This window comes from Fringilla coelebs (genome assembly GCF_963513975.1).
Source record: "Fringilla coelebs genome assembly, chromosome: 4".
Classification (NCBI taxonomy): Eukaryota; Metazoa; Chordata; class Aves; order Passeriformes; family Fringillidae; genus Fringilla; species Fringilla coelebs.
Genome location: NC_140032.1, coordinates 53,707,450 through 53,735,200, shown reverse-complemented (window position 1 = coordinate 53,735,200; position 27,751 = coordinate 53,707,450). Strand labels below are relative to the sequence as shown.

The 27,751-nt window shown below is 45.4% G+C and overlaps 1 protein-coding gene across 1 annotated transcript; it reads right to left on the bottom strand.

Moving 5' to 3' along the window:
- Positions 1-928: 928 nt before the first annotated feature.
- GPRIN3 (GPRIN family member 3) lies at positions 929-27,751 on the bottom strand. Its single transcript, XM_084204965.1, has 2 exons — positions 27,670-27,751; positions 929-3,961 (listed from the first exon to the last, which is right to left on the bottom strand). The coding sequence occupies exon 2, from the start codon at positions 3,867-3,869 to the stop codon at positions 1,500-1,502; it is 2,370 nt and encodes a 789-aa protein (XP_084061091.1). The 5' UTR covers positions 3,870-3,961; positions 27,670-27,751; the 3' UTR covers positions 929-1,499.

Genomic DNA, 27,751 nt, shown 5'->3' with positions numbered 1-27,751 from the left:
CTTAACTCTAGTACTCTGCAGGATTACAACATCCAAATCATCAGTGCTTTGCAGGATTGATAACTAAATTTTCTACAAAGTGCAGGAGTTCCCCAGCCTCCCATAATGAACTCTAGTGGACAAAATACAAAGCTACTGGGAAACACATTTCCCAAGTTGAAAAATATTATTGAGAAATGAGACCAACATATATTTGAGACATTATTGTATATCATACTTCTGGAGAAACAGTCACTAAGCTACCTTTTATTAGCAGTTTCTATAACTAAGTTCAGAAATACAGCAAAGATTGTCTCAAGATTTCAGTACTGCTGCAAATTTTTCAAGTTAACAGTATAATGGTTCATAATATAGAGTGTTAGGTAAAACAAAATAACACATAGGCTAAATAAATGGTTTTTGGGTTTTGAAAGGCAGCAAGAAAAGCACCAAAATACTGAAAAAAACAGTAGAGTTGGCTAAGGACTTAAAAGGGGAAAAAAAACCCATCAGTGTAGCACACTAGACATAGAGGCTCATGGACTCCAATGAACAGGAAAGCCTGCTGCTATGGGAAAACATTACTGTGCATCTCTGGAGAAAAGAAAGGTCCACATCACTTTAAAGAGTGACCTTCTAGGTCACAGAGGTGCTCAGTGCCACAGGAGGCTGCGAGCTAGGGCTGCCCACCCCACCTGAGGAGGCAGAACAGCTCCCTGCTTTTCCAAGACTTGGCAGGAGTACCAGAGAAAGGGTGGGCACCATCCTGCTGGCTGCAGGTCCATCTGCCGACGTGCTCTCCAGCGCCTCGACGGCTCACACTTCAAGAGCGGCCACTGCAGGGGACAAAAAGCATCTCTCTCACCTTCCCTTCTGGCCACCAACATCCCACAGACTTAGCTTCTCCCAAAGAGAAATCTTTCAGTCTTGATCCTCATTCTTTGCCCGGTTCTGCATTTCAACAGGAGGGGAAGAGCGGGCTCCCTGGCACTCACTGAGACCGGCGGCCCACAGTGCCAACAAAGGGAGGCTGCTCAGTGATCCATGTCCATAGCCTGCTCATGGACTTGCCTCAGCACAGGTAACTTACAAACCAGGAAAGTCGTCTTGTGTCAGGTCTTCACAACTGTTGAACCTTAATTCCACCTCCCTCACCTTCCCTCAGTCCACCCCTTTGAGTAAGACCTCATAATGCACATAAAGAAATTCCCATAATTCTGACAATCCCTCCGCTTCCTGCTTTATCAGAAGGTGCTGCTCCCCCTGCAGCAAGGTGAAATTTGTGCTTTTGCTAAGTGCCTAACTTTTCATCTGACAGCAGTCAAGGTTGGGGCATAACGTGGAAATACACCAGCTGTGACAATAATAATGGCAGGATGGAGCATGTGGCTAGTCAGAAAACAAAGGGAAATAATTTTCCACTGCTGCATCACAACCCCAGTAACACAACCAAACAGCAGGACTTGAGGGGAGGGATTCTCTCCACCACCACAGCTATTTAGGCACCCCTGCAAACCGTGTCAGTCTAACACAGAGGAAGGAGCAGGTCGGACGCAGCAATTAGGACGCCTAAAATTCTGCAGCAGGGACTGGAACACGTTGTGCTGCCTCCCTTTTAGTTTTTTATTTGAGGATGTATCTGAGGAAATGGATTTCCGGGTCTGACTGTTCTGGGCCCGGATCAGTTTCTCGTGTTCCCGTATTTGTCTCTGTAAGTGGTTCTGGATGGCAATTCCCAGGGATTCTGGATCGAGGGAAGCACCATAAACCTCCCACGTCATTCCTTGCTCATCCCAAACAACATCCCTGACGTGTTTGGACTGCTTCACCTGTACTTTTGCCTCCATGGCTGGGGTGGAATGCTTTTTGCTCTCCCCCAGGTTTGGCACAGCCTGAGAGGAGGCAGGAATCGCTGCAGCGTGGAGATCATGTCCGGACTGCCTGGCCTGGAAGCCCTGTTGCTGGGGAGCTGCCGATGCTGCCACGGGAGGGGCAAGATTTGCAGGACTCACACTCAGCTCGGGTGTCAGTCCTGCCTGCAGGTTCTGGCCACCAGCCATCTGAGATTGGCCACTGTCTCCGTGGCCTCTGCTCTCCTTTTCACCCGCGTCCTGTGGGCACACCTCCGCACGGACAGCGGCAGGCTGGCTGCTAACGTTCAGCCCTCCTTTAGGATCAAGCACCACCAAGTTTTCTTCCTTTGGTTTTACCACAGATTGATTAGGACTGGCCTGCCCTTGACTCCCACCCCTGCTTTGCACAGGCTTTTGCTCAGAGCTGCCCAGGACCTCTTTCTGCTTGGCCTCACTGTCCTTGCCAGGGAGTAAAGGTGACCGGCTGCTTCCTGCATGAGGGATGAGATCTTGCCCATTGTTCTGGGTTCCTGGGACAGCATCAGTGCAAGTGGTGCTTGGCTCACCAGCACCAGTCCCAGACTGTGGTGGAGTTTGATTACTGGAGTCAACTCCAAGCTGCTCAGCTGGGATGGGCTTTGGTGGGACTGGAGCATCCTTTGGCAGCTGAGCAGCATCCTTGACATCACGGGCTGCACTGCTCATTTCAGCATTACCCACAGATGTTCCTTGAGAGGTACCAGCTGCAGGGGAGCAGGGGAGAACAGGTTTCGTGTTATCTGCTGATACTAGAGATGCCACATCAGATGGGACCCCAGGCTGGGTCTGGGCTGAAGCAGTCACAGCCACAAGAGTCGATTTTGATGTGATACCAGGAGAACACGGAGACTTTTGTTGTGAGGATAAACTGTCAGTAAGCGCAGCCTGGCTCAGCCCCAGACCTCCTTGGTAAATTATGTGCAGTTCTTCCTTCTCCTCTGGAGGAGGATTCCCTTTTAAGAAGGCAGCAAAGATGCTGGGACTGGTGGAAGCTGATTTGCTCTCCACAGTGGCCACGGCCTGAACCTCAGCATCCCGCCATGTCCTGCTTACAGCTTCCTGAGTAAAAGGGCTGCTCTCTGGCTGAGCTGTCATTGTACCTGTTTCTCTGAATTTGGAGAGCTGGGTGGGGTTTGGACTCCCAGGCGTGGGGCCCAGGTTATGTACAGGATGGGGACTCCCGTGGCCAGACTGGGCTGGTGCCTCGCTGCTCTGCACCACTTCAGTTTTATCTGGGGAATGCAACTGCGGCGTGTCTGCAGTCCCACCTTTTGCCTCCAGACCGGTCTGCGAGTCTCTGCCCAGGTCAGCTTCGGTTTGCCCTGCTGCCAAGGCCGACTGACACACAGCAGAACCATTTTTCTCTGCCTCCCTGTCTTTCTCCCCTCCTTGCAGAAGGCTTGCCGGAGAAGTGTGGCAGAATTGATTAACCCCGACAGGATCACCCGGGGAAGAATAATTTAACACTTCGAGCGCTGGCTGATCATCAGTTCCTTGAGGTTTCAAGGCAGAGTCATCTATCTGTGTCAGGGAGCTCGTTTTGGCCTGGCTGCCTTGCACAAACTGCCGGGAGCTCTGGGGGGCTGGCATCATCTCTGGCCCTTGCCCCGCCGAGAGGGCTCCTGCGGCAGCAAGGGCTGGCACTGCCGGTGCCTGGATGCCCGCTGGCTGGGAACAACCAGCAGGCTTTACATCTGCAGGGTGCCCCTCTGCAGCTGTGCTGGCCAGCCTGGGAGAAAAGGCTTCCTGCTGGCTGTCATCATCTGTGTGGCACTGCTCACACCTCTGCGCGCTGGCAGCGCCCGTGCAGGTCAGGTCGAAGAAGCAAAGCCCAGCTGAGCTGGACGGCGCGCACGGGAAACCATTGCTGGCCCTCTCGCCGCTGGGGGCTTGGGGCTGGGGCTTAGCAGGCTGCAGGTCTGCCAGGGGCTCCTCCTCCGCAGAAGTTGAGACCAGGGAAAGCTTGGCAGATCTCAGAGGATCTGGTACAGTCCCCATGGACTGTCTTCAAGATGTTGTTTGTCCTCGGCTTCTCCTTGGAGTTTTCTCACTGGGCAGGCTGGCGACAACAGGTCTCCTGTGAAGCTAATCTGTTAATGAAACAAACACAGTGTTAGCAGCAGTCAGATTTAAGAAAAAGTACCCATAACTAATTGATTTTACAGTGAGGAGAAATACTTGCAGGCAGGGGGGGAAGTGAAGCACCCAATTCTGCCTGAAAGTCACAAAAAAAGACACAGATTTCAAGGACCTCCAAATTCTCATGTCAAGATGGAGAAAACAATACTAGGGACAAAGGAACAACAGCTCCTGTGCTGTTAATACATTAATGAAAACATTCACATGCCAAGAGGAAGGGGAAAAAAGAAATATGAAATCAAAGAAGAGGTACAGACTTTGCATGCAAGTTACAGTCACAAAATAAAATCCCTGTGATAATATTCTCTAGCAAGCCACCTGTGGAAGGAAATGGCAATGTGAAGAACAGATTCCTAGGTTTGAGTGGATTCCACATCTTCAGTGAGCACCAGTTCCCCCTTCTTCTCAAGGGCAGCCTTTCTAGCCCCACTACCAACAAGGACAGGGTCACAGGGGGCAACAGGTCAATTCAGACTAACGTGAATGAACCGAAACCTCACCGGTAAAAGGAACACGGAAGGATCCCAACCTGCTGGGTGATGCAGACAGAAACCAAGAGGAGGTACTGCACACCAGGGCTGTGCACATACTCACTGCTGTCACACTGAGATCCTTTGAAGTAATTACAAGGAAGCCAGCTTGATTAACAAATGGGGTACAGATGACCTAGAAATCAACTTACAGGTAGGTGGTATGAAATTGAAAGGGGAACATTGCAGCACCACAGACAGGAGGGGTTCATGCCATACCCAGGGAAATGTGGGGGAGGGATTTTAACCAGGTAGAACAGAGTTATCCAGCTTGGAATCATGCCAGGACTGCAAAGAAACCATCCCTTCAAACTGGAGGTGATCTCCAAATGTGTTTGCTGGCTTTCCAAAGGGCTTAGCCTGGACACTGCTAGAGATCAAGGATGGGATCCATGTCAGCAGAGTGGTGGTGGCCAGTGATAAAATCCCACCCCACTCTTCTTTTAAGCTTCAGGCTATCTGTGCTTGTTTCAAAAGCTTTCACTGGCTTATGCTGCCAGCAAAACACAGGTATGAGACCTGGGAGACACTCAAGTTTGTTAACCTGATGACAAGAACACTGCTGTACCTGTTTGTGTGCCCCTGTCCCTGCAGGCACACAGCAGCATCTCCCTTGCTACATGACCAGGGAGATGATGCTGGAAGCAGTGGAGCAGTCACTCAGCTGCCTTCCAGACCTTTCCTACCCACCAGGAAATCAACAAAATTTCTCTCCAGAAAAATCTCTACTCTCCTTTTCTCAGCCTGGATGACAGCGGTACGAGTTCCTTAGTTTCTGTAAAATCAATCCCAAATTTCAGCACCTAAGGATACTTTAAAAAAGCAACAGGAGAAAAATGCTCAATGAAGGAAAATTTTTAAAAATACAGCCAGTCTAATTTTTTTCTAAGAAAAGGAAAGTGCTGCAACTTATTACTTATTCATTAAGCTTTCTGTCTTCCAGGTATTAAAAATTTATTACTTTTATACTGCCTCTTTGGGCTCTGTCCAACCACAGAGATACAGGCTCCTTAGGTTAAGCCAGCCCTGAGAAACTGTAATCCTGCCCCTGAAGGATCCCAAGTTTCTTAGCTGCACTTTGTGACAGCAGCCCAGCATTGCCCCACGACGGCTTTCCAGGAGGGCCAAGGACCACCAAGCTTTTTGGGAAGTACTGAGTATGTAATCCAGGCTGCAAACCAATGGAAGTTTGTGGCTGCCCACATGTCTTGCCTTCATTTTGTTCTCACTTTAAGGACAGCCAATATAGTCCTGAAGGAAGGACAGACATTCCATGTTCACCCTGTTGTGCTATAAACATCTAAGGGCTGAGAGGAGAGGAACAGATGGCTTTGGGTATCCCTTGGACTAAATTCTGTTACTCTCTTCTTTCCTTTTCCAAATACCTCTGCAAACCAAACCAGTTCATACAACTGGGGAGGTCAGATATCTTTTTTCCTTATTTTTTAGATCCAAAGTTTATTTAAGAAAAAGTAAGCAAATAATGGAACAAAAATCAATCCCCATTTTTAGGATGAGATGTACTACTCAGCAAACACAGTCAGAATAAATAAAGATTTCAGAGAAAATCTGTTTGGTTCTTCACTATACAAAACCTGGGCAAGGCATCTGCACACAGGAGCATTATCTTTTAACTCATAATACCCACTCAACAGGGCAGTGATTCCTAATTTTTCAATGAAATTAATTAGTTCTGGTCTGAATTCTACATAAATTCTCCCTGTTTAGTGGGTCTTTACTAGAACCACCTGAAACATACAGTTGAATGTCTGCCTCATATGGTAATTAAAAGAGATTTTGCTACCACTCCTTGATATACAACATCAACAGAAGAAATTTCTCCCAGAAAACCCACCTGAACCTATTCTCTGATGTGGGACAACTGAGCATAGTCCAGACATTTTGTGTAACCCTTGCATATGGGTTGGAGGGTGGATCATTCTTCTGCCTGGAATGACTCTGCATATGAGTTAGTTTAAAAGCATAAAGTTTCTATAAAGACTTTTTTGTCAAAGTCATGGGAATTATTTTCTAGACTGTCACTAAACCATCCTAATGACAGGAGCCAAAGGCACTGAAGTAGCCTAAATAAGCATGGTAACTTAAGAAAATATTCTAACTTAAGAATTAATAAAAAACAGAAAAAAAGCAAAGTCTTATGAAAGAAAGCAGCAAGAAAGCCCTACAGATTACAGAACTGGAAAGGCATTTGTATTCTTGGAATCTCATTTATGATTATTGTCTCATTTTTATTATTTGAGTCCTGTTATATAGAAATGAAGAACAATGTTGGGACCTGTGGGCAATGGTACTCAACTGCCAAGACAGTGAGGATTCAAACAAACAAACAACATTGCCTGCAAGCAAATACTTAGGAAAAACAGAAATACAAAACTCAGTAGAAGGGCAAAAAACACGTCAAAACAAATCAAGATCGCTTTTTAAGTTTTGTATGCCAGACCTGGAGCAATCATCCATAATTTTCTTTTAACAGGAGGTGAAATTAGTATCTCTACGAAGGTCAAAATCAATTTTTAGTAATAAGAACAGATTTGCTACACCAACAGAGTTTTTATCCTTATTCTTGCAGATCAAATTAGCCTGCCTGACTGTGTCATTCTCATCTCAACAAAGAATTGTTCTGGACCTTTAGCAACAAGAGGTTTCTAACTTTGGCAAAGTCTATGTTTGGCTTAAATGGTCTGGGACGGTCCCTGCGTGGCCAGCAGACCATCACAGACTCTTGTAACTGAGTAGGTCTTTTTTATGTGCTGTTAAAAAGCCCAAACACCCTCAAATCCCAAGAAGTTTCCAGGCAACTCAATGCTGACAATGTAAAGAAACTCCTACCTATTTCAGTAATACCCAATCCCCATTATATAAAACAACACTGCAAGTGTTAACAGCATAATGGTTCATGATATGGAGTGTTAGGTAAAACAAAATAACACACAGGCTAAATAAATGGTGTTTGGGTTATGAAAAGGCAGCAAGAAAAGCACCAAAATACCTAAAAAAACGGTAGGCTTTTTTTTTTTTTTACTCTTGCTTCTTATGAGAAGCTCAACAAAACGAGAAAGTCTGCATGTTTCATAATACAAATCAATAAATTTTCAGGAAATTTCTACATAAGATTCTGCCTTTCATTCCCTCTGGAAGAAATCAGAAAATCTGCTAAAGCACAAATAAGACTTCCAGTATGTTCACCTACCCTCAACCATAAATACAACTACAAAGCAGCTCCCAAAGGAATCAAGCACCCCTTTCCCAATTCTGGATTCTCCTCACCTTTCCTTTCCTTGAGTCCCGTACTCTTTGAGCCCTCTCTTCAACCTTCTCTCTGCAAATGGAAGAGCTGAACACTTGCTCTTAATAGTTCTAATCTCACAAGATCTCTCAGATCATCACAAAAAATCATTATATAGCCACATCGGTTAAGAACAGAGATAAACATCTGCTGAAGTGGGAATTCAGTCTCTTTTCTCATTTTCTGATCTGAGGAAAAAGACAATGGCTCACTTGAACTCATATCAGATCACTGAATACAAAGAAAATATAACACATTTCTTTAAATTTTAAATATACAAACGTTCTTCTAATTCTGCAGCCAGTGGGGTTTTTTTTACCATCTTTTCAATGTCAAAGGGTGTTTGTTATCCTTGGTTTGGTGAAAAATTTGCTTTATGGGCCATTTTCTCCTAATTATCTGTGGGATCAAAAAGACTGGCACTACCAATGAAAGACAGCACAAAACAAGGACACATTCATTAAAATACATAAGAGCTTGCCTGAAGAGGTAAGATACAAGATGCAGAGCTTCCATCTTTCGGTGTGTTTTGGGATGCTGACAGGAGACAATTCACTGTGATGACAGGAAGGGAAGAGGTGGTGGGGATGCCCATTGCACACCTGTGATTCCCACCAGAGATGGGGCTGGCATTTCAAGCAGAGGGTGCTCCAAGCCCCAGTTCCCCTTCTAGACCTCAGGAATGCACATGTTATAGCAGGTCAGACCTGCAGACAGGCAGAGAGCAGGACAGCAGAAGCAACACGCTCAGCACGCAGGGCTGCAGCACCCTCTGTGCAGACATTAAGCCAAGTGAGTGATTGTATGCACACCACAACACCAAAGCAGCTGGAACTACCAACTGAGCCACATGGACAAACCAGATCCAGCCAGGACTCCTCACCAGACCTCAGAGCTCTTCCTCCTGGATGCTAACACGCCACCAGCGGTGTCTATCAGGTCTGCTCAGAAAGGTGTCATGACACAATGAAAAAGGGAAACAGCAGAGGCAAAAATGGGAAGTAAGTCCAAACACAAAAACACAGGCTCAGTGCTTGCCCTTGCTTTGTAATGGTAGCAAACTGAGAAAAATCATGTGAAAAGTCAAGGGCAGGATGCATTTCCATTTTCAGCCAGAAAGAGATGGCTGCCAATCAGCCTGACACCTACTGAAGATTTATTTAGCATATTTGTACATGCTGAAAAAACCCACATTTTCCTGGTTGTTGACTCTTCTCATCTCTGCATCTCTCTGCCAGGTAGAGAGGTTAACTCTGTAGAGTGCAGAGCATGGGAACTCCACTTTGGAAGGACAAAGCTCAGCTTAACCTGCTGCCCACAACCTACAGATGAGAAAATGCGCAAAGCCAGTCCTACAAATGGTACAATGGCCTCTGGAACTAACAGAAAGCAAAGCAAACTGCTTTGCACCTTCCTGCATGTCTCTCAGCTTCTGGCAAACCTGAAGTACATCCTGCCAAGAGCCCTGAGCAGGACCTTGCCCCAACATTTCCAGGGACACATGGGTACCTCAGCAGTCACTCAGGGACAGATGTGTGAGAATATCTGCAATCAGCTTTTAATAGGCAGGCACAGAGAATAAAAACTGTGTGGTGATCAACCATGATTCAGCTCCACCGTCCTGCTGGCACTTACCCTACAATTAGAAAGATGTCCATCTAAAAGGAAATACAGCTCTGCTCCGAGACAGGATGTTCCAGCCTGTGTCCCATCTGTTCCCTGTGGGCAGCACCCATCTTGCCCTGGCCAGGAGACAAGCAGCAACCCCCACATCCAGCTCTGGCACCTGCTGATGGGGCCCTGGCAGGAGCTCCTGCATTGTTGGCAGTGCTACAATGCAACTCAGCCCCAAAATTTTGCTGGGCTGCCCCTGCTGAAAATGTCATTGTCCTCTGGCTGCTGTGGGTGTGCTGTGAGAGCATCTTGTTTGGGGGATGCGGGAGTAAGAATCAAGTGGTTATTGATTTACAGGTGCAACATGGTTTAGCAATATTCTCCCACATTTCCAGAAAGAAAACGGGTTTGCCTTGCACTCCAACACCTTAAAGCAAGAAAAAATAGTATTTAGAAGTGATAGGAAACACAGTATCGAGAAGATTGCTAGAAGACAACATTTGGCAAGGAGATTGAAAACCCTGGTTTAAATAAAGAGTTGTGGTATCATCTGCTGCCGCTGAAGTTTTGAGCCTTCCAAGTTCGCTCCTTTCGCACAGGTTAAAAGCCCTTTCCAGGAGAAGCTCAGACCCTCATGTAACTGCAGCCTCTAGAATCTCTCCAGAGAGCCTCACACATCATCAGAGGAGGGTGGCACGGGAAGGAAGCACGGGAGGGCTGGATGAGAGCCTGAACGTCCATCCCCTCCACACTCTTCTCCCGGGTCATCCTGCCCCTCTGCTTCCCCACTCAGCTCACCCTCCCAAGCCTGCTCCTTGCTGCAGACAGCCTCTCTCCCTGCACACCTCCCAGGGCTACAGCACACAATAAAAAGGCTTTCTTCCCTGAGGCATGCAAGCAGGCAAAAGCCCCTGCTGAACACCGCAAAGAGCCCATCAGTCTTTCTCCTCCAAGGTGAAAGGGAAGGATAAATGGCTTTATGAAAACAGCTGTACCGAGCAACAACTGCACCGACTGGCAGCCAGCTGCAACAGTTGCATAAGCTATTCCTGGTATCCTGGGCCACCCCGGAGGGGAGGCAACACCAGGGTAAAATACACCTTTTTTTTTTGTTTAATTGCATGCTATTACGTTTAGCCTCATTATTTATCAGCAGTTTTTTCTTACTCCAGTGGCTGACCCTGGAAGCAATTTTTAAGGAAATGCAGCCTGACTTGGAGGGTAAGCCTTGTTTCAGGAGGAAGTCTGCATGCACACTCCTGACACATGCACATGAGAGGAAACCAGCGACCTGCTGTCCACATCAGGCAGGTGACTCCACTTCACATAACTCACTGCCACTGCTTATTTTTCTTCAGCTTACTATTGCGTAAAACCAAGGCATGGTTTTGGAGGAGTGCGAACAGGAGGGTCACATGGACCTCTCAAACACTTTTGTATTTGGTGTCAAATGCAAGAATTTCTAACAACCAATGGGAATTTCGCTCCTTACCTATCCTGCTATCTTTCTGATAAAAGCATGGTGAAATCTAACCCCTGATTAATGCATATTATACAGCTGACTGCATTTGAATGTTAACAGCTGACAACCAAAAGCCCTTCATGAGCTTTTTGTGAGAGCAATTTAGCAGTGACCAACAACAAATATATTTTTCCTACCCAGCAATGCCAACATGACTTCATAAAACAGAGTGATCATCTTTGGGGATGAAAGCAGAATGCTGGCTTGTTGCCCATGCAATTCTTGCAATTCTTCTTTGCTGCCCAGACAACTTGCAACAACCAGGCTGATGTGGTTTACACGGACATCGATCCACTGGAAGCCAGACTAATACAAAAATCACATTTCTGTGGTCAGGAAAATATAACCACTGCTGAGTAGGTGTGTCTTGGAAAGGGTGGCTTCTAGGGACAAAAGCTGTTATGTAGTTCTAACATGCTTTCAGGACCTCAAAAAGGAAGTTTCCTGAATTTCTTTAGGACTTCCTTAAGAGCATTCCCCCCAGTGCACTGCATCCAAACATTCATCTTGTGGCTGAAGCATCCAGAGGAGCAGTTACCACCCTAGACAATCAGGTCTGATTTGCTGCTGAATAACTATATTATCAGTGCCCAGAGAATGTATTGTAGCAGCACCTCTTATTTTAAAATCAACTTTTCAAGTAAAGAAATTCTGCCTTGGAAGAGCTGACAGCAGGATCAATGTCTTTTGCATAAGGTAAAACCCAAAAATTATAATGTTTAACTCTCACGCACAGTCTGAAAAAATTAAGTTCTCCTCATATATCTATTATTTTAATGAAGATGGTGGGCTCAGTATTAGAGAGGGGAATAGTTCTTTACATAACAGGCACCTGGCAAGGGACGTATCCATTGTCATTTACAGGCGTTATCCTAACAGAAAAGAACTACTCCAAAAGGCATGTAATTAGAGAAGAAGGATGCAGTGCCTACCCAGTCATTACTGTAACAGAAATGCGCTGTACTGTGTGATTAACCTAAGAAAGGCGTGATGATGATCTCACCATGTCTGCTCTTACCTCTTGGCTATCACAAAACACAACTCATGTGAATAGAGAGGCTGGCAGCTGAAACAGCTATCACCGTGGGGTTTTTGGGTGGTTTTTTTTGTTTTTTTTTTTAAAGAAAAACCCAACAGTTAAAAATATCTTGCCTTCTTCCTGCTGCCACCTCAGCAGTTGCTTCCTGTTTTTTTCACGTTGTCACTTTGCTCTGCTGCTGGCTGTCATTGACAGTAAGAGCAGCAAAAAGAACAAAATAATCTCCTTAGCAAACTGCCTCCTGCTAAACACCTTCTCAAAAAACCCACGAGAGGAAGTGCCATGCGCTGGGCCACTTTTTGTCTGATGTATTGAGGCTCTGCAGGAAACCAAATGGCTGCAGGTTGGAGGCCTTCGGTGTTCAGAGATAAAATATGAGCAATTCTGTGGTGTCTTTACAATGCCGGTAAATGCTCTTCCGAGGGCAATGACTCAAACCTGTGTGTCCAGCTAAGGACTCTAAGCTGCTCACCTCAGTCACTCAAGCTTATGATGTGACTTTACTGAGACCATTACATGAGAAGCTGCCATCTCAGCCTCTTCTTTTTCTTTACTTGAGGCTACACGTTTTATTGTGTTGAACCCTGACCCTAATGGAACTGGACCACACCAGCACCTCATTCATTATTTGCATAACCCATGAAGAACTGCATGTGGGATGTGGGGGAACCAACCCTTGCCATGTACTGCAGATAACCAGTGAGACCACTGTTCTTTATGCCCAGAAATGATGAACAGCCTAACGGCGTACAAAGCACTGTAGGTGGGTGATGGCTTCCAGCCACCCGCCTCTAATGAAGGTCAATGCCGGATGGGAAAACGGTGGTAAAATATTACAACCATAAACCACTGCAGGTTTTCTTTGGTCTCCATCCAGAGCTGACAGAAGGTGTTGAAAGATGCATCTGAGTAACCACCCAGACGACAGCGACTGCCACTATGGCAGAGCTGATCAGGTAAAATTGGGAGAAGCTGACTGCTCTGGCTCTTGGCTTGGGCAAAAGGCAGTTCTGGCACTGATACCAACTCAGCATTGCTGAAAATCAACTCCCAAACCTCACATCACTAACTCTGGGTCCTGAAATTCACTATGCAGCCAGAGAGTTCTTTGGGACAAAGAGAGGCTCTTAAGTCTTCTTCATCCTGCACTTAGATGTGCTTGAGCAAAGTGACTGCAATGTTTCCTCCGGGTGAAGCAGCCAACTCAGTCACCAAGTCATTCTCTCAACACCTCCATCTTCCTACAGCAAAGAAAAACACCAACAGCTGTGCTGTATGATGGCTTATTTTAGGAACAACTCATTATTTGCAGTCTATCCCACAGGTGTTTGATGGCAATAACTTTTTAAAGTTGCCCTTGCAGGGAGCCCAGGGGTGTAAAAATCTCTTATGCTAACAATTGCAGGAACCATCCTCACTTCTATTAGAATTGTTTCCTAACAATGGCTTATACAAAACATGTATTTTTATCCCTACATTCAATGTGCTTCTATCCTTCCAGCCCCAAGAAGGGGGGCTGAGGTATCCAACTGTCTGCCACATTTTATACTGGGATTTAAATATGATTTTCACAGGCTTAAGAATAATTACATTCTCTGCTTCTGAATTCTTAAAAATCTCAGTGCTCTTAAAACAAATCCTTATTTAGAGTCTGACCTGGGAAGTCCCATCTGTGTTGGAACCAAACTAAGCCCAGGACCACCTCCTCAAGACAGACAATATTTAAGAGGTAGCAGCGCAAAATCTGGAGACTAATTCAATAAAACAGGCTGGAAACAGACACAGAAGGTGTTGTAAGCCAAAGCTTTGCCACTGCAGTATGGCACAGCCACATCCATACCCTCAACCTCTGCCTTATCCATACCACGCTCATGGTCCAGTCCACACCCTGGAACTCTGCAAGGCTTACACCAGGCTAAAGTGACATCCCCACTCCTGCCAAAGGCTGGCATCTTCCAAGTCAGAGTTCAAGGTTTACACTGAGCCTATTGCTGGGCACACCTCTCCTCCTTATTTCTTCTGCATTTAGGACAGGGGGGTTCACATTTACATTTATTAGGTGACTGAAGCAATGCATACAGTGATGAAGGCACTGGTAAAAAACATTGACTTTGCCTCGAATCACCATCCCTCAGGATGATTGCCAAATTGGTTAATGGGAATAATTAGCATTAATTAAAATGACAGCTCAAAGGAGTTATATCACATCTGAGTTCAACTGAGTCTCAGGTTTACTGGAGCTGGCTGCCTCAACCACCTGGCCAAGCCCAAAGCAGACATCCCCATGGGCAGTGTGACTGGCACTCACCTGGCAGCTATCTCTCCAGCTCACCTTCCAGCTTCTCACACTACACACTGCAAGCAAATCATGCCCCAGGCATTAAAAAAAAAAAAAAAAAAAGAGAGAGAGAGGAAAAAAAAAAAAGATGTAGCACCCCCAAGCAATTTCTGAGTTTATCACCAACCAGCCAGCACCTCCCATAAATCCCATCAGGCTGCACTGCTTTTTACTCCTCTTAGGAGCAGTTTTAGCTGCCCTTGCTCAAGCTGCCAGCGTATTTAACCTGCAGATCTTAGAAGTGATCTAAGGTCAAGCTGTACATTGCTAGAGCACAGCTGTAGGAGAGCAAGGCTGTGGAACAGCTCTGTCCTTGTTTCTAAGTCAGCTGGAGTGGAAGCTGGCAGGGTGTGAAAAAGGATCATTCACGGCTTAGGGTTTAATTACTGGACTCACATTGAACATCAATGCCCCATGCACAGAGGCACACTTGAAAGAGTGAGAAAACACATGGCAGCCTTAGAGTCAGTATGAAAATCCAGACAAGATGGTTTATTTCCACATAGCACCTTCTTGAAGATAAGTACTAGATACTTCAACCAGTCATCTGACAGCTGTGAATGCACAGCAGCCTTCCGACCACAATTTATTTTTATTGACATCCTGTTTATGGATATAATTTGAATTACCACAAACTATGCATACTTACATGATTGAAGACAGACACACACATAAAATCTGATATATATTAACAAAGACAGTCATCTAGCCTAATCTGGGTGATTAAAGCTGGGCATTAAAATCAAAGATGCTCAAAAGTGCTGAATAATCAGGAATACCAGTAAAACCACTAGGATTTACAAGTTGCTCAATATTTTTGAAAATACAATCTTCTTGTTCCTGTTTTTATTCAAGAAATGCCAGAAGGTTCTAACATACTCTGCCATTTTGCTGGATGCTACATGTGAGCATAGAGATGCTAAGCATTCATCACTTGAAGCAGAAAAGATACAGAGCAAAGGTAGGAACCTCTACTTTTTTTGCCTCTTCAATAAAATCCAACACAGATGAAGATCACAGAGAAGGCTATGCAACAGCCAGTGTCTAATGCCAGTGATTTAAGTACAGAACACCTTTCTTCTAAATCTCATCATCTACTACTAAAAGCTGTGCAATCATGAGCCCAGCAATTTGGGCTTTAGTGATCCACCTCTGCAACATTACAGAAAAAATATTCAAGTGAGTTCCTTCCCTTCCTAGATTCAAGTCCTGAATCTACAAAGATAGAAAGAGACCTCTGCTAAACAAAAGGCAGAAAACAAAACAAGTGTACAGAACATGCCACTGCTAGCATTTGCAAAGGAAAAAACCAAACCCCAGAAAACCACCACCTTAAAGCTGAATAAGCAAAGGATGTTACAGACCCAGGAAAAGCACTCGCACATACTCCACCCAAGAGAAGTACTTGCAACCACTGCAGATTCATAAGTGTTCATACAAGGAGGTAAGCACTTCTGGGAAGGGCTCTCTTATTGCTCTTGCTCTTCAGAAAGCTCAGGCAGGGCATGGGATCAGACAGGGTATGAACATGTGACAAGAGCGAATAGGACATCCAGTGTAAACAGGGCAGATACAGAGCCAGCAACTCAATAATCTTTTCATCTTCTTACAGATGAGCTGCTTCTCTTGCAGAGAGCAAGGCTGGCAATTTCTTCTGAAACACCTCTCCTATAAACCTATGTGCCAGAGCAAGAGAACTCAGAGCAGACCAAGAACAAATGGAATTAGTATGTGGACACAGGCAGAGGCAGGTTGTGTCAGAGGTTCAAGCAATGCCAGGCTACAGAGCTGGGAAACTGAGTGCAATTTATCAACTTGGCTGTCACTAAGGTGGGAAGCCTTGTCCTCCATCCCTGCTCAGCTGCTGCTCAGCACAGTCCAGGTAATTACTGCAGCTTCATTTTCATTCTCTCAGCTCTCTTCGCTCTGGTTCCTCATCTATTTATTAACAATCCTGAGCCACGGGTGTGGGCAGCCAGAGGAAAACTGTTAGGTTTGTTTTATTCCAAGTCAAGAGGAGAAAAATATTTTTGCAAATGCAGACTGCCATGTGAGGTGGCTCGAGAGAGACAGATGTCTGATTAGCACTGCAGATGGGCTGAAAAATCCCCCATCACCACTTCAAAACTCTCACCCTTTTCCTTTTCCAGAAGGACAAAAAATGTGTTCTTTTCCCCTTGTGTGGCAGCTTTGCCTTTATTTTAAGGGAGAAACTGCAACACCTAAAAGTTCATCAGGCCCCTGGCCTTCTCTCTGGGCAGCAACTAGATGAAATGGCTCAGCTGTTGAATTTTAAGGTTAGCATGCCTCAGTCCTAAGTTTCTCCCACAAAACTAGAGTGTTAATGCTGACCTTTGGGGAAGACCAGTCTTCTCCGATATGAATTCAGTGACTTCATTCCATTTATGAGGCTGACATACCTCTACAACTGCTGAGTAAGAAGGCAGGAGGAGATAAGGGGTGAAGGGGAGACTTGCTCTTTCAGGAGAAAAAGGAGGATGTGCAGAGGAAAGTAAGCTGGTTGGTCCCTGTGATAAGAGAAATTCTTTGGCCCTCTGCCTCCTGGACCTAGGCTTGAATGCTCTTCCAGCACTGATTCCCCATCTGTCTCCTGCTGTGTGCTCCTTGCCAGACCATTTCACAGCTTCATATCGCTCAAGGCCAGGAAACTGTTCATAAATGGTTATTTTAAAATTGCCTTTTGTACCATGGTATGGCATCATTTCTAAAAGACAGTCTGAAGTATTTGTGATGTTGACCATGTTCCTATCTCTTGCTGCCTCCTGTTGCATGTTCAAGTTGAATAGTGTAACCATTGCTTTGTCTTTCTAAGCCTCTGATGGGTACTTTTTCCCATTTCCTGGGGTTTTCTTGGTAAAGTATTAGGTCTCTCTTTTAATGGTTGACCAATGTCAAACACAATTCAAAAGGCTGCTCTCTGATCATACAGAAAGTATTTTTCTGTGTATATGGACATAGAAAAAAGAAACCAAAAAATCCACACCAAAAAACCTTCAGACAAACAAAAAACCCCAAACAGACTTGACAAAAAAAATTGTGTCTATGCATAAGGGGGGAAAGCCCATTTTCCCAAAGACTGCCCTCTTTTCAGGACAAACAGAAAATCCTCTCTCAAAACAGAATTAGTCATTGAGCATATATAACCAATTAACACTTAAAAGTTTCAACAGTGAAGAATTTAAGATCAAGACTAGGTGACCTCAAGATATCTATCCCAGCTCAATTCTGGTCCTGGAGGTCAGCTCAGAAGCCCATGAATGAAATTCCCCATGCAACACACAATGTTGATCCCACATTAATTCAAAGGACAATGTATATTTTCATGTGCATTTCTTCTTAGAAATGCTCTCCAAACGTAAGCCAGCAGATTTACCCCAAAACACATGAAATTGTGTCTTTAACTCTACAGTGCAAAAGAGTTACTGTATGGTCTACTAGAAAACAGACACTTTTCATTCATCTCTACCTCATCTGCCCTACATTCATTATGAATCAGCCATCTAAGACAGGATGACTGAAAGGATGATGTGGTTTGGCTTCCTGTCAGAACAGCAACTATGGTATTTGGAACAATTTCATATTAATTTAGTATCTCTGGTTAGGTACCTCTGGTAAAAGGCCAGATTTACCTCCTCTAAACAACAAAGGAATTATAGCCTTTACCTGCAAGGTCAGATTTCACCCATCTAATTAAGTTTCCTGCTCTGAGCAGCATGTTAGCTACTGACTTTGATATGATTTTTACAATAACAGGTGTGGCTCTGATTGCCAACTAGTTGAACTCATGTGGTCATTAAAGACTAATCTTGATTGCTGAAGTCAAGATTATAAATCACATTGAAAAAGAAGAAGGGGTTCAACAGACAAATGAGACAAAATGAGACAAACTGGGGCTGAGTAGGTGGCATTCATTAGTCACTAGAAGGCAGGCTCTGCTCCTGGAGGAACCACCACCACGTGAATTGTCCTGGAGCATCCACACAGACGGAACTGATGAGTAACAGCAAATAACACTTCTTACAGAGCTCTGTTCTTGGGATCAAAATATTACAGGCATAATGTAATTGAAGCTTGCTTTCCTGGTACATACTTAAGGAAACTATTATTAGCTTTGCTGTCCTTTTACTTAATTTTCCTCTCCTAAGGCTTTTTAAGGAATGGCTCAGACATTGTGGGGGTTCTGTCCCTGTCATCTACATGTTTGAGCTGGCTGCTGGTAGGAAGGTCTGCTCATATTCCTGCAGGCATGCCAATCTGGATACAACAAACACATACAAATAGTCTGCATGCAAGAATCGAGAGGAAAAAAAATTAAGAAAAAACCAAACCAAAACCCAACCCCAAACAAACAACAAAAAAAGGGCCTGAAATCCCAAGGTACTATCTCATGAACACCTTCAGTCCATTCATCTTCTTATTAGGGAGCAAGTGTGAGTGTGCTTATTGTCCATCTCTTTGGGAAGCATCCTGCTACCTTCGTGTCCCCTCCAGCATGGAAAACTGTAACTCTAAAATAGGTCATTTTATTATGAAAATTTGTTTTCCAAGCAACATTCCCTTGAGGCCCTACATATTAAGAGCATCTTTTGAACTGGATAAATACTGGTCTCCTATTTCCCAATATCAACTCACATGTTTCTGTGATAATGGCCAAGCATGGCCCAGCTGGAAGCAATTCTCAAATAGACCATTTAATAGAAGAGTATTTCTGAGGGAAAGCTCCCAGGCTTTATGATAGGGTATTATCTGCTTTTATTGCACTGTGGCCCCATGACTTGAGGTTTGAATTGTTCCTTTTAAGTTGATGCTTACCCCAAACCCAGAGAGGAAGTAAAAACCCCTTTTCTCACCAAGGAAAAGACCATCTCTGTGTTTCTGTGCCTGCTGTATGCAGGAGGAAACTGCCTGTCCCTTCCCCTTCCTAGGCATCAAGCTAATTGAGACTCAAAACAATCAATAAAGGCTGGATTAATTCCTGAGTGCCAAAAGCACATGCAGCTAAATTAATGAAGCTAATCCTTTTGTAGTACCCATTAGTTAAAACTTCTCTGCAGCTCCTGATGCAGCTTGCTTGACTTCTCAGGAAATGAATGAACCACTATCATTCCTCAGTCGTAGTTCACAGTGCATCCTCATGCATTTTTAGCACCACTAGCACGTGGCTAAAAGCATGGGCTGAATTCAGCTGATGAGCCCTGTGTTCTCAGGCATGGGGGAACAGCACAGATTCTGCACAGTCCCAAGCTGAAGCCACCACATGCAGTGACAGCCTCCAAGTCTAAGCAGCTCTTGGCTGAGGTAGGTGAAAGCACACCTGCAGTTACAAATGCTCTCAGCTATGGCATGAGGGTTTATTTGAAGAATGGGGCAGGAGACAGGGACCTGAAAGCCTGGTCACTTTATTCTGCCACACCATGCACTTGAGGTGACTCCTCGAAACACCTCTCACCCTTTCTGTGAAAATGCCTTTGGTGCTGCAACTAAGAATTGTCAAATGTTACCACGGCTGACTTTGTAGATAGGATACCTGTCCCTAGGGACAGCTGGAGACTCGTGCTATTTTATGGAGTACTGAAACAGCAGATCTTGTAGGGCTACTGCTTGGCTTGAGCAGGAATCTGGGTGCTCAAACTCATGCAAACCTTCATAGCCTCTTTTAACAGCTTTTAACAGAGACTCCCTAACTATTAACCTCAAGGGCAAGATGAACATTTTTATTTTAATTAACATGGAGAGGCTGTGGTGTGCAGCAGTATTATAAAAAGTTCTGAAGAGCAAGCCTTTCGGAGTGGAATAATTCTGTCATCTTGTTTCCACACAGTTCCTCTCAAGACTATCAGCTTTCTGACAAGTATTTTATCACTATTACTTCTACCCCTACTACACTCCCCAGCATGCTTATTATATTCCATAATTTTCTTAATGAGTCATCTCAACCTTAATCTTTCAATTGTGTGAAGTTTTTCATGAAACTGATACTTTAGAGGAAGGAGAGTGACTGTAAGGAAAGTGACCCTTTCGTTTGTTAAATACTGAATTGCAATTATCCTTCAGCATTTCCTAGCCAAAGGACTGGCTAAGTCCTCAACAGCCAGACTGCTTCTAGGAGAGCTGAGCTGGCAAGATTTAGGTGACTTTTACACCTCTCCACTTTCTGAAGTTGGGATCTGGTGATATCAGACTCATTACTCAGTGCCCAAATGCCATCTTAGAAGCTGCTCTGAATTGCAGCTCCAGTAGTCTAAGAAAACAAGGACCTGCTAAAATTCAACAATGCCCTGTCCACATCACCTTATTTGCTGGAAAATTTCTCACCTGCTTTGTTATACCAACTTTACAGACTTAATCTGTTATTTGACCCTGTTTCTGGCAAAACTCCATAGAGTCCTGGGGCCTACAGAAGGGAAGGGACTGCTCTCTGAGCACTCAGCAGACACGCTACTTTCTGGACTGAGATCTCACTGGCAATACATTGAAGGTAAAGCACTAGTCCCTGCACTTCAAAACATTTTACAGTTTCTTTACTAAGACAAAATGACTGCCCACAAATAGAAAATAACTTTCAGTCAGGCTGGCTCTAGGTTAAGGGACTCTGCTCACCCCAAAAAGCAAACATCACATTTCCCTGACCAGAGAAAACACGTGCCAGCTCCATTTGCTAAAAAGAGGAACACTCATCTCTTCCCAAAACCATGTAAAAGCAGATTAGTAAGCAGTCTACTGTTCTTTTCCTTCTCTGTTTCACCCAGGAAAGGAAAAATCCATCCATCTGAAAATTATGCCTAACCACTTTTTTTTCCGACATAAATGTAAATGAATTGACTCCTGTTTATGCAAATTTAAGGTAAACATCAGATCCTTTGTTATCCCATATTGGAAATTCCCACTGTTTCCATGATAACATCTTGACTGATTTTCTCAGGTTTCTAGTGATTATTTCATGCATGTGAAGAGGGATCCTGGAGTCACCAGAAAATTCCTGAATTAATTCTTCACTGACTTCACTGTCATCATTTGAGATAAGCCATTGCTTTTTATAGTATCCTTTTCAGATTAGTCATAATGTAGCATAGTATTCATGGCCTCTGTTTCAATCTGTTGGGTTTTTGCATGAAGAATATTAAAAATAATTGCACATCTTGTTGTTTCACTTTGCCTTTTTTCTTGTTTGACTTCCCTTTTAAAAACTGAACTTTGTTTGTTTGCACATTAACATCACTGGGAAAAAGATTTTCACCATTAGAATGCAATCTGGGATTCCAACTGCAGGAGCCAATATTTGTTCAATGTTCTCCAAAAGAAGTAGGAAGGCACATGTGCATATAGAAGTTCATCCAGATAAAAATGCCAACTGGTGATGATTGCATGATGATTTTGAAGAGCTGACAATATTAGTTATCATCACTGACCTACAGGAGAATCTCAGGACAGAGCTGTCACCGTGAGAATTCAAGCAAACATTGATTTTACTTCTCAATATTTTTAGTAACACCTTGTCCATTTAGCAGGAAAAAAAACCCAAACCAACAAACCAAAACAGAAAAAGGGAAAATAAGTTAGAGCTGTCTTTCCAAAGCTGAATGTTTGGTCATGACGTTCTGCTTGTATTTGGTATGTTTTCTTCCGAAAGTAAGAGCACTCCTGTTGCAGGCTCTCTAGGCAACCTTTCCTGCAGTAGTCACTTCAGTCCTGACCTGTGCTTTGGTTCATAGCTGCAGCTAACTGGAGCACTAACAACTCTTGCCAGAATCATCCAGACTGCCAAAGCTTCAGGGAACACTGCTCTTCCCCCAGCTTGTGTGTGCATTAATGTACAGGCACACAAATGGGAGGGGGTGTGTTATTACCACGTAACCACAATCAATCCACAGATGATATGAATGCTTTTCAACTTAGCAATGCAGCTGCTTCCTGGATCAGGAGGTCACCAGACCACAGTGAAGATTCCTGTCTAGCAATGTGCCTCATATCTGTTTTATCATAGTTGAATTTGACTAGGAGGGTTGCCTGACAGGGAGATGACAGATATCTCAGAACACATACTTCTTATGATCCTCTTCTAAAAAACTTCTCCCCCACTCCCTCAGCATAATATTTCTTCTCCAAAGGTAGTCAACAGTGATACAAATAGATTGGAAAATGAATTGTTCAGCCTCAGCTCAGAGCTGGTCTCCACTATGTGAGACACAGACAGCAGCAGGATGTAGTGATGCTGATAGCACAGATACAACAGCTTAACAGAGCACTGGGATGTCTGTGTGCCCCTTGATTAACTCCTCACTCTTCCATAAGAACTACTGTCAGAGGGGGGAAATAAGCCAGCTCAGCTGTTACTACTACATTCTACTAAAACAATCAGTAAAACAATCAGGAGAAGTAACACGTGTTCCTAACAATTCCACTCGGAGATATAATAGACACACTTTTTCCTGGATAATTTAATAGATACTGTATCTTCCTGGATGTCTGGCTGATACTGGCTGCGGTAATAGCTTCCATACCTGCCACCAAGCTTTGTTACACAGGATCACGGATTTGGATTCACGAGTGGAAAGAACTGAATCTGCCCTCTGTGAACACACCTGTAGCACTCTTTTACCACAATGCATGGTAATATTTGTCATTGTTGGCATGCTTCCCTCCACTTAATTATTCTCATCAAGTGCACCACTTGTGCACTTGTCCACTGCTGACAGAGGACAAATAGGTGCAAAATGCTATTATGCTGGTTCCCAGTCATTCCTACTCGAGTGCCCACCTTTTTCTTTGCCTTTCTCCCCCTGCACAGCCTGCATGCAATTGCAGGTGCTGCATTTTCTTCCCTATTTACTCAGCAGCATGCTGACACCTCAACCCTCTAGGATCTGCTGCCAATCTACAAATGTGAGCTCCTAGCCACAGACTCCCAAGAGACAAATAACTCGATGTTAATAAGTAACTGACCATGTGTGATTAAATTTTTAGTCGGCACCAGACTTTGTTTCTATAGAACTGTTACTGAGTTCAAAGTCCATAAATATAACAAAAGATATATGTATAACTTTTCTATTTTTACTATTTGCAAAAGTAAACTCACAGTATTTACATATACTTTCAAAAACTTTTCCTATTGGACAGTAACTTAATTCATTCAGAATATGTCCAGAACTCGTCTTCCACTAGTAAAATTATCCATGTTCTTTTTTGTTCTGACTCTCAAGAAGGTGATGTTTACCTAAATTATGTAACATCAGGTCTTAACCCAGGATTGCTCCAAAATCCACAAAGGCAGCAGATTCAGCCTGTATCCTAACTCTGCTTTTAGTGTGGGAGTTATAAATTAAGAAGTGATGTGCTGCTAGGAGCATCATTCTCAGTTAGTAAATTCTGTTCTGACTGTAGCTGTGAGACGACGAGCAGATTGCTTGTACTCCTACAGCAGTGAGGATTTCACAAACTGAAGGCAGGATGTTGCTCCCCTTAGCTTTGGCTGAGTCTGACAGAGGGAGTTTATGGTCTTAAAAATAACAGCGTCAGTAACAGTTTCAGGACCCAAATCTGACAAATTTTACCACTGCCATAGTATCTTGCTAGTGAAATCTGTCTAGCCTGGTGCTCACTGGACAGTCTTCAGCAAGCCTGAAACTCAAAAATACTATCTTCTGTCTGTTTACAATTAATTAACAGCCTGTAGAATTAACTACCAGCCACTATTCTTAATGCTGGGCTGACTCTGGATGGGCTTCAGAAATGTGTAATTTTTGGGACCAGCCACCCCAAGGAAACACACACATATTCTTCTGATTGCGAAAGGAGTTGAAGAAAAGGTGCAACCATGAGAAGGGAAAGCATATGTTGAAAAAACTCAGAGACATTAGCCCAGTCTGGGGGACAGAAGGTGAGTTTGAATGGGTGAGGGAATGATACCTCTTAGGTATCTTTCAGAATTTCATATTGGGGAGATATACAATTGGACAAACACTTGAGAAACAATTCTTAAGATGCTGACACCAGCCTGTAGAAAATTCAGCAGAATTCTGGAGCTCTAATCAATCAGATGTGATAGCTGAGCTCTGTGATGATTTTTCAGACTGTTTATAGTTAGTGCATCACTGTCTATACTTCATGAAATCCTATGAATAGACATTTTCTGGGACTTGTAATTAAAAAATCTTCATGAAATTTCAGTAACACTCTTTGTCCTGACATTTGTCGTTGCACAGTCAGAATGTATTTTTCTTCATTTTAACACTTCGAAGACAACTGGGTCATTCTAAAGGCTGAAACCTGCTATCATTATTTGTGCAAACAAACCTTACTCACAGGCATCATCATATCACTTACTCCATGGGATGGTCTGCATGTAAAGACCTTTAATTTCCAGAACCTCTTACACCACCCTCCCTCCCTCACTGTGTATTAAGCTCATAGACAGGGCAAGTCAAGGTGGTTACAAACACACAACCCCCAAAGAAAAAATAAAAACAATCTCAATCAAAACAAACAAAAAATAGTTAATTTCAAAGAACTTTGTTTTGTACCATCTCCCACAGAAGGTGCCTTCAGACTACTCAATCCCATCATTTTGTTGAGATTCAAGATGCTACCTACGTGCTGCTGGAAAAAATGACAATATTCTCTCAAAGCCACCTAACCTCTGGCCCATACTCTCAGATATTGTACTTTCTAGAGAGCTGTAAGTCCAAACTTAAGCCCACTTCAGAGCAAGTAAAACTCACAACGTTCAGGTTAAAGACTCTCAAAATAAGGACACTGTGTATGTCAGCCTAGACACCAGAGTCGGCAGTGGGATTTACAGCCCTTTAAGACAGGAAAGCAATTCTCTTTTTCTCTCACCAACACTTGGAGGCACAGTTGAACAAAAGCAGTTACAAAAGCAATTCCCTGTAATGGGCACTTTCAGTTTGCAGTTTATATATTACTCAGTGTAACTTCTCAGTACCTTTTACTCCAAGAGGCCTTAAACTTATTTGAAGTTGGCTGGGGAAGAAGACAGACCTTTAGGGGGGAGATCCTGGGAAAAGAAGTCCTTCTGACTTCTACAGGACACCAGAGCTCTATTGTGATTCCTGAACTGCAGACTCCACAGAAGCGAGGTGAACTGAGGAGGGAAAAAACTCTAATATAGGCAGATCCAAAGGCATAAATGTAGAAATATTTAATTCAAATGCTCCTGACAACCAGCTTCTGAAAAAACCTTGGCTTCCAAAGAAGTGCAGAGATCACTGCCTGTAACTAATGGAACAGAAGTTCCCACCATGTAGTCGTGGGAAAGAAAAGTTTGTGCCACTGGGTGAATAGACAGGGGAATACTGAGCACGAGGTTATTATCTCCACACGTGACATTAACAAGGGCCTTCCTGGAATCCTGCTGCTGTGCAGCACCGGAGGCGGGCAAGGATGGTGGTGGAGGCTCAGAGAACAGCAGCCCAGACATTTCTCCTGGGGAGCATCTGCATTCCAGGGAGAGACCAAGGGAGTCAGGTCTATTTATCTCATCAGAGACAATGTTAAGTGGCTATTTAATTACTGCCCTTAAATACTTGAGCAGAGAGAGATGATCTGAAACTAGATAGCTATTTAATCTGACAGGCAAAACATTACAAGATCTAGTAGCTGGAAGATGAAGTCAGAAAAGTTCAAAGGGGAAAAGAGATGCAAACGCTTAAGAAAGCGATTAAAAATTGGAGCCAATTATCCAGGAATGTAGTCAATTCCCATCGTTGGAAGTCATTTAATCAAGACTGTTTGAAGAGGCTGGTGGGCCAGACCTTGGAACCACTGGGGAATAGTCTCTGCTTTATATTATGGAAGAGGTTAGGCTACAGGACCATAATAATGCCTTACAAATAAAAAACCCACCACTAGCGTTATTATCTTCCTTGACAAAAAAGGATGAAGGAATAAAGTATTAAAGAAGCCAAGGACTGTATGGGGCACAGAACACAAGCTGAATGTGGACAACGCAAGCCACAGACCAGGAGCTGACATCATCAGTAGTTTTGTCACCAACTACAGCAAGAGAAAGAAAAGGCCGTGAGGGATTTATGGCCAGCCCCAACGCCCTGAGCCAGGCAAGGGACATTACCTGCCAGTCCTCACGGCGCGATGCTCCCTGACCGTGAGATCCCAGCTCGCAGCCCCCGTGGACCCTCCCGCTCTCGGCCTAGAGCCGCCACACCACCACGGTCTGGGGAGCCGCGGGCTCCGCCGGTAACCACCCGGGGGTACCCAGCTCACCCTCACCGCTGCGTCCGCCCGGCTTCGGCCCGGGGGACGCCCCTTGGCCGCGATCCCCACTCCGGGCGGCGGCGGCCGCCTCCGGGGCATCTTCCGCGCTGCGGCATCTCGGCCACGGGCACGTTGCCGTGGCGACCGCACCGCGCATCCTCCCGGCCCGTCCCGGCGGTGGGGGGCATCTCATCAATATTCCCTCCACCTTTTTTATTTCTTTCCTTAAGTTTTCCGCACTCCCGGACCACGCCTGAGCCAAAGTCGCTTACAAGCGCCGGTAAAAACGGGCAGAGCGTGAGAGATGCCCTCGGGGCCGGCCCGGCCGCTCCCACCCGCTGGTGCCCGCTCGGCGGGGCGGCCGCAGCCCCTCTCGCCGCGGAGCGGAGCACGGCTCGGCTCGGCTCCCGGGGCACGGCTCGGACCCGCGGCCGGGCGCGGCCGGCAGGGCGAGGCACACCCGCCTCGCCCCGACACCTGCCCGCGCACCCAGCCCGCTGCTCTCCGGCGCCGAACGCCCTCGCTGGGGTGTGTGCGGGCCGTGTAGGTGCTGTCCCAGCCCGCTCCGCTCCCCCCGCCCCTTACCTCGGCGGCGGCGCCTGGGGAGCCGCGGGCACACCGCCGCCGCGGGCAGGGATGACCTTGCGGAGAAATCCATCATCCGGGCAGGAAAACAAGCCGTTCCTCGGGGTGTGCGGCGGCGGGAGGAGCGCGGGAGGGAGGGAGGAGAGCTCCTCTTGGGCGGCCCTTCCCGCCGCGGGGGAAGGACGGAGGCGATCCGTGCCGCCAGCGACGAGAGGCGCGGGCGGCACGGCCAGCCCGGGCTCCGCCGCCGCCCGCGGAGCTGCGCCTCCGGCCGCTGCCGGCTGCGGCTCCCGGCCGGCTCGGGAGGCGGGAGCGCCGGGGCTGCGGCGCCGGGCCGGGCTCCCCCCGCGGCCGCAGCGGAGCGGGGCAGCTCCCGGGCCCCGCCGGCGGGGAGGGACCGCAGCAGCCCCGGTGCGCTCGGCCCCGCACCCCGCCCCGAGCCCTCCCGAACGCGCAGGGCGCGGACACGTACCTGCTTCCAGGGAGACATTTCCCGCTGACGCCAGCCCCACCCCGGGCCTCTCCTGGCTTTTATAGCGCGGGAGCTGGCGGCT

Coding starts and splice junctions, on each gene's coding strand:
- GPRIN3 (XM_084204965.1), bottom strand. CDS start 3,869: ATGGGGACTGTACCAGATCCTCTGAGATCTGCCAAGCTTTCCCTGGTC.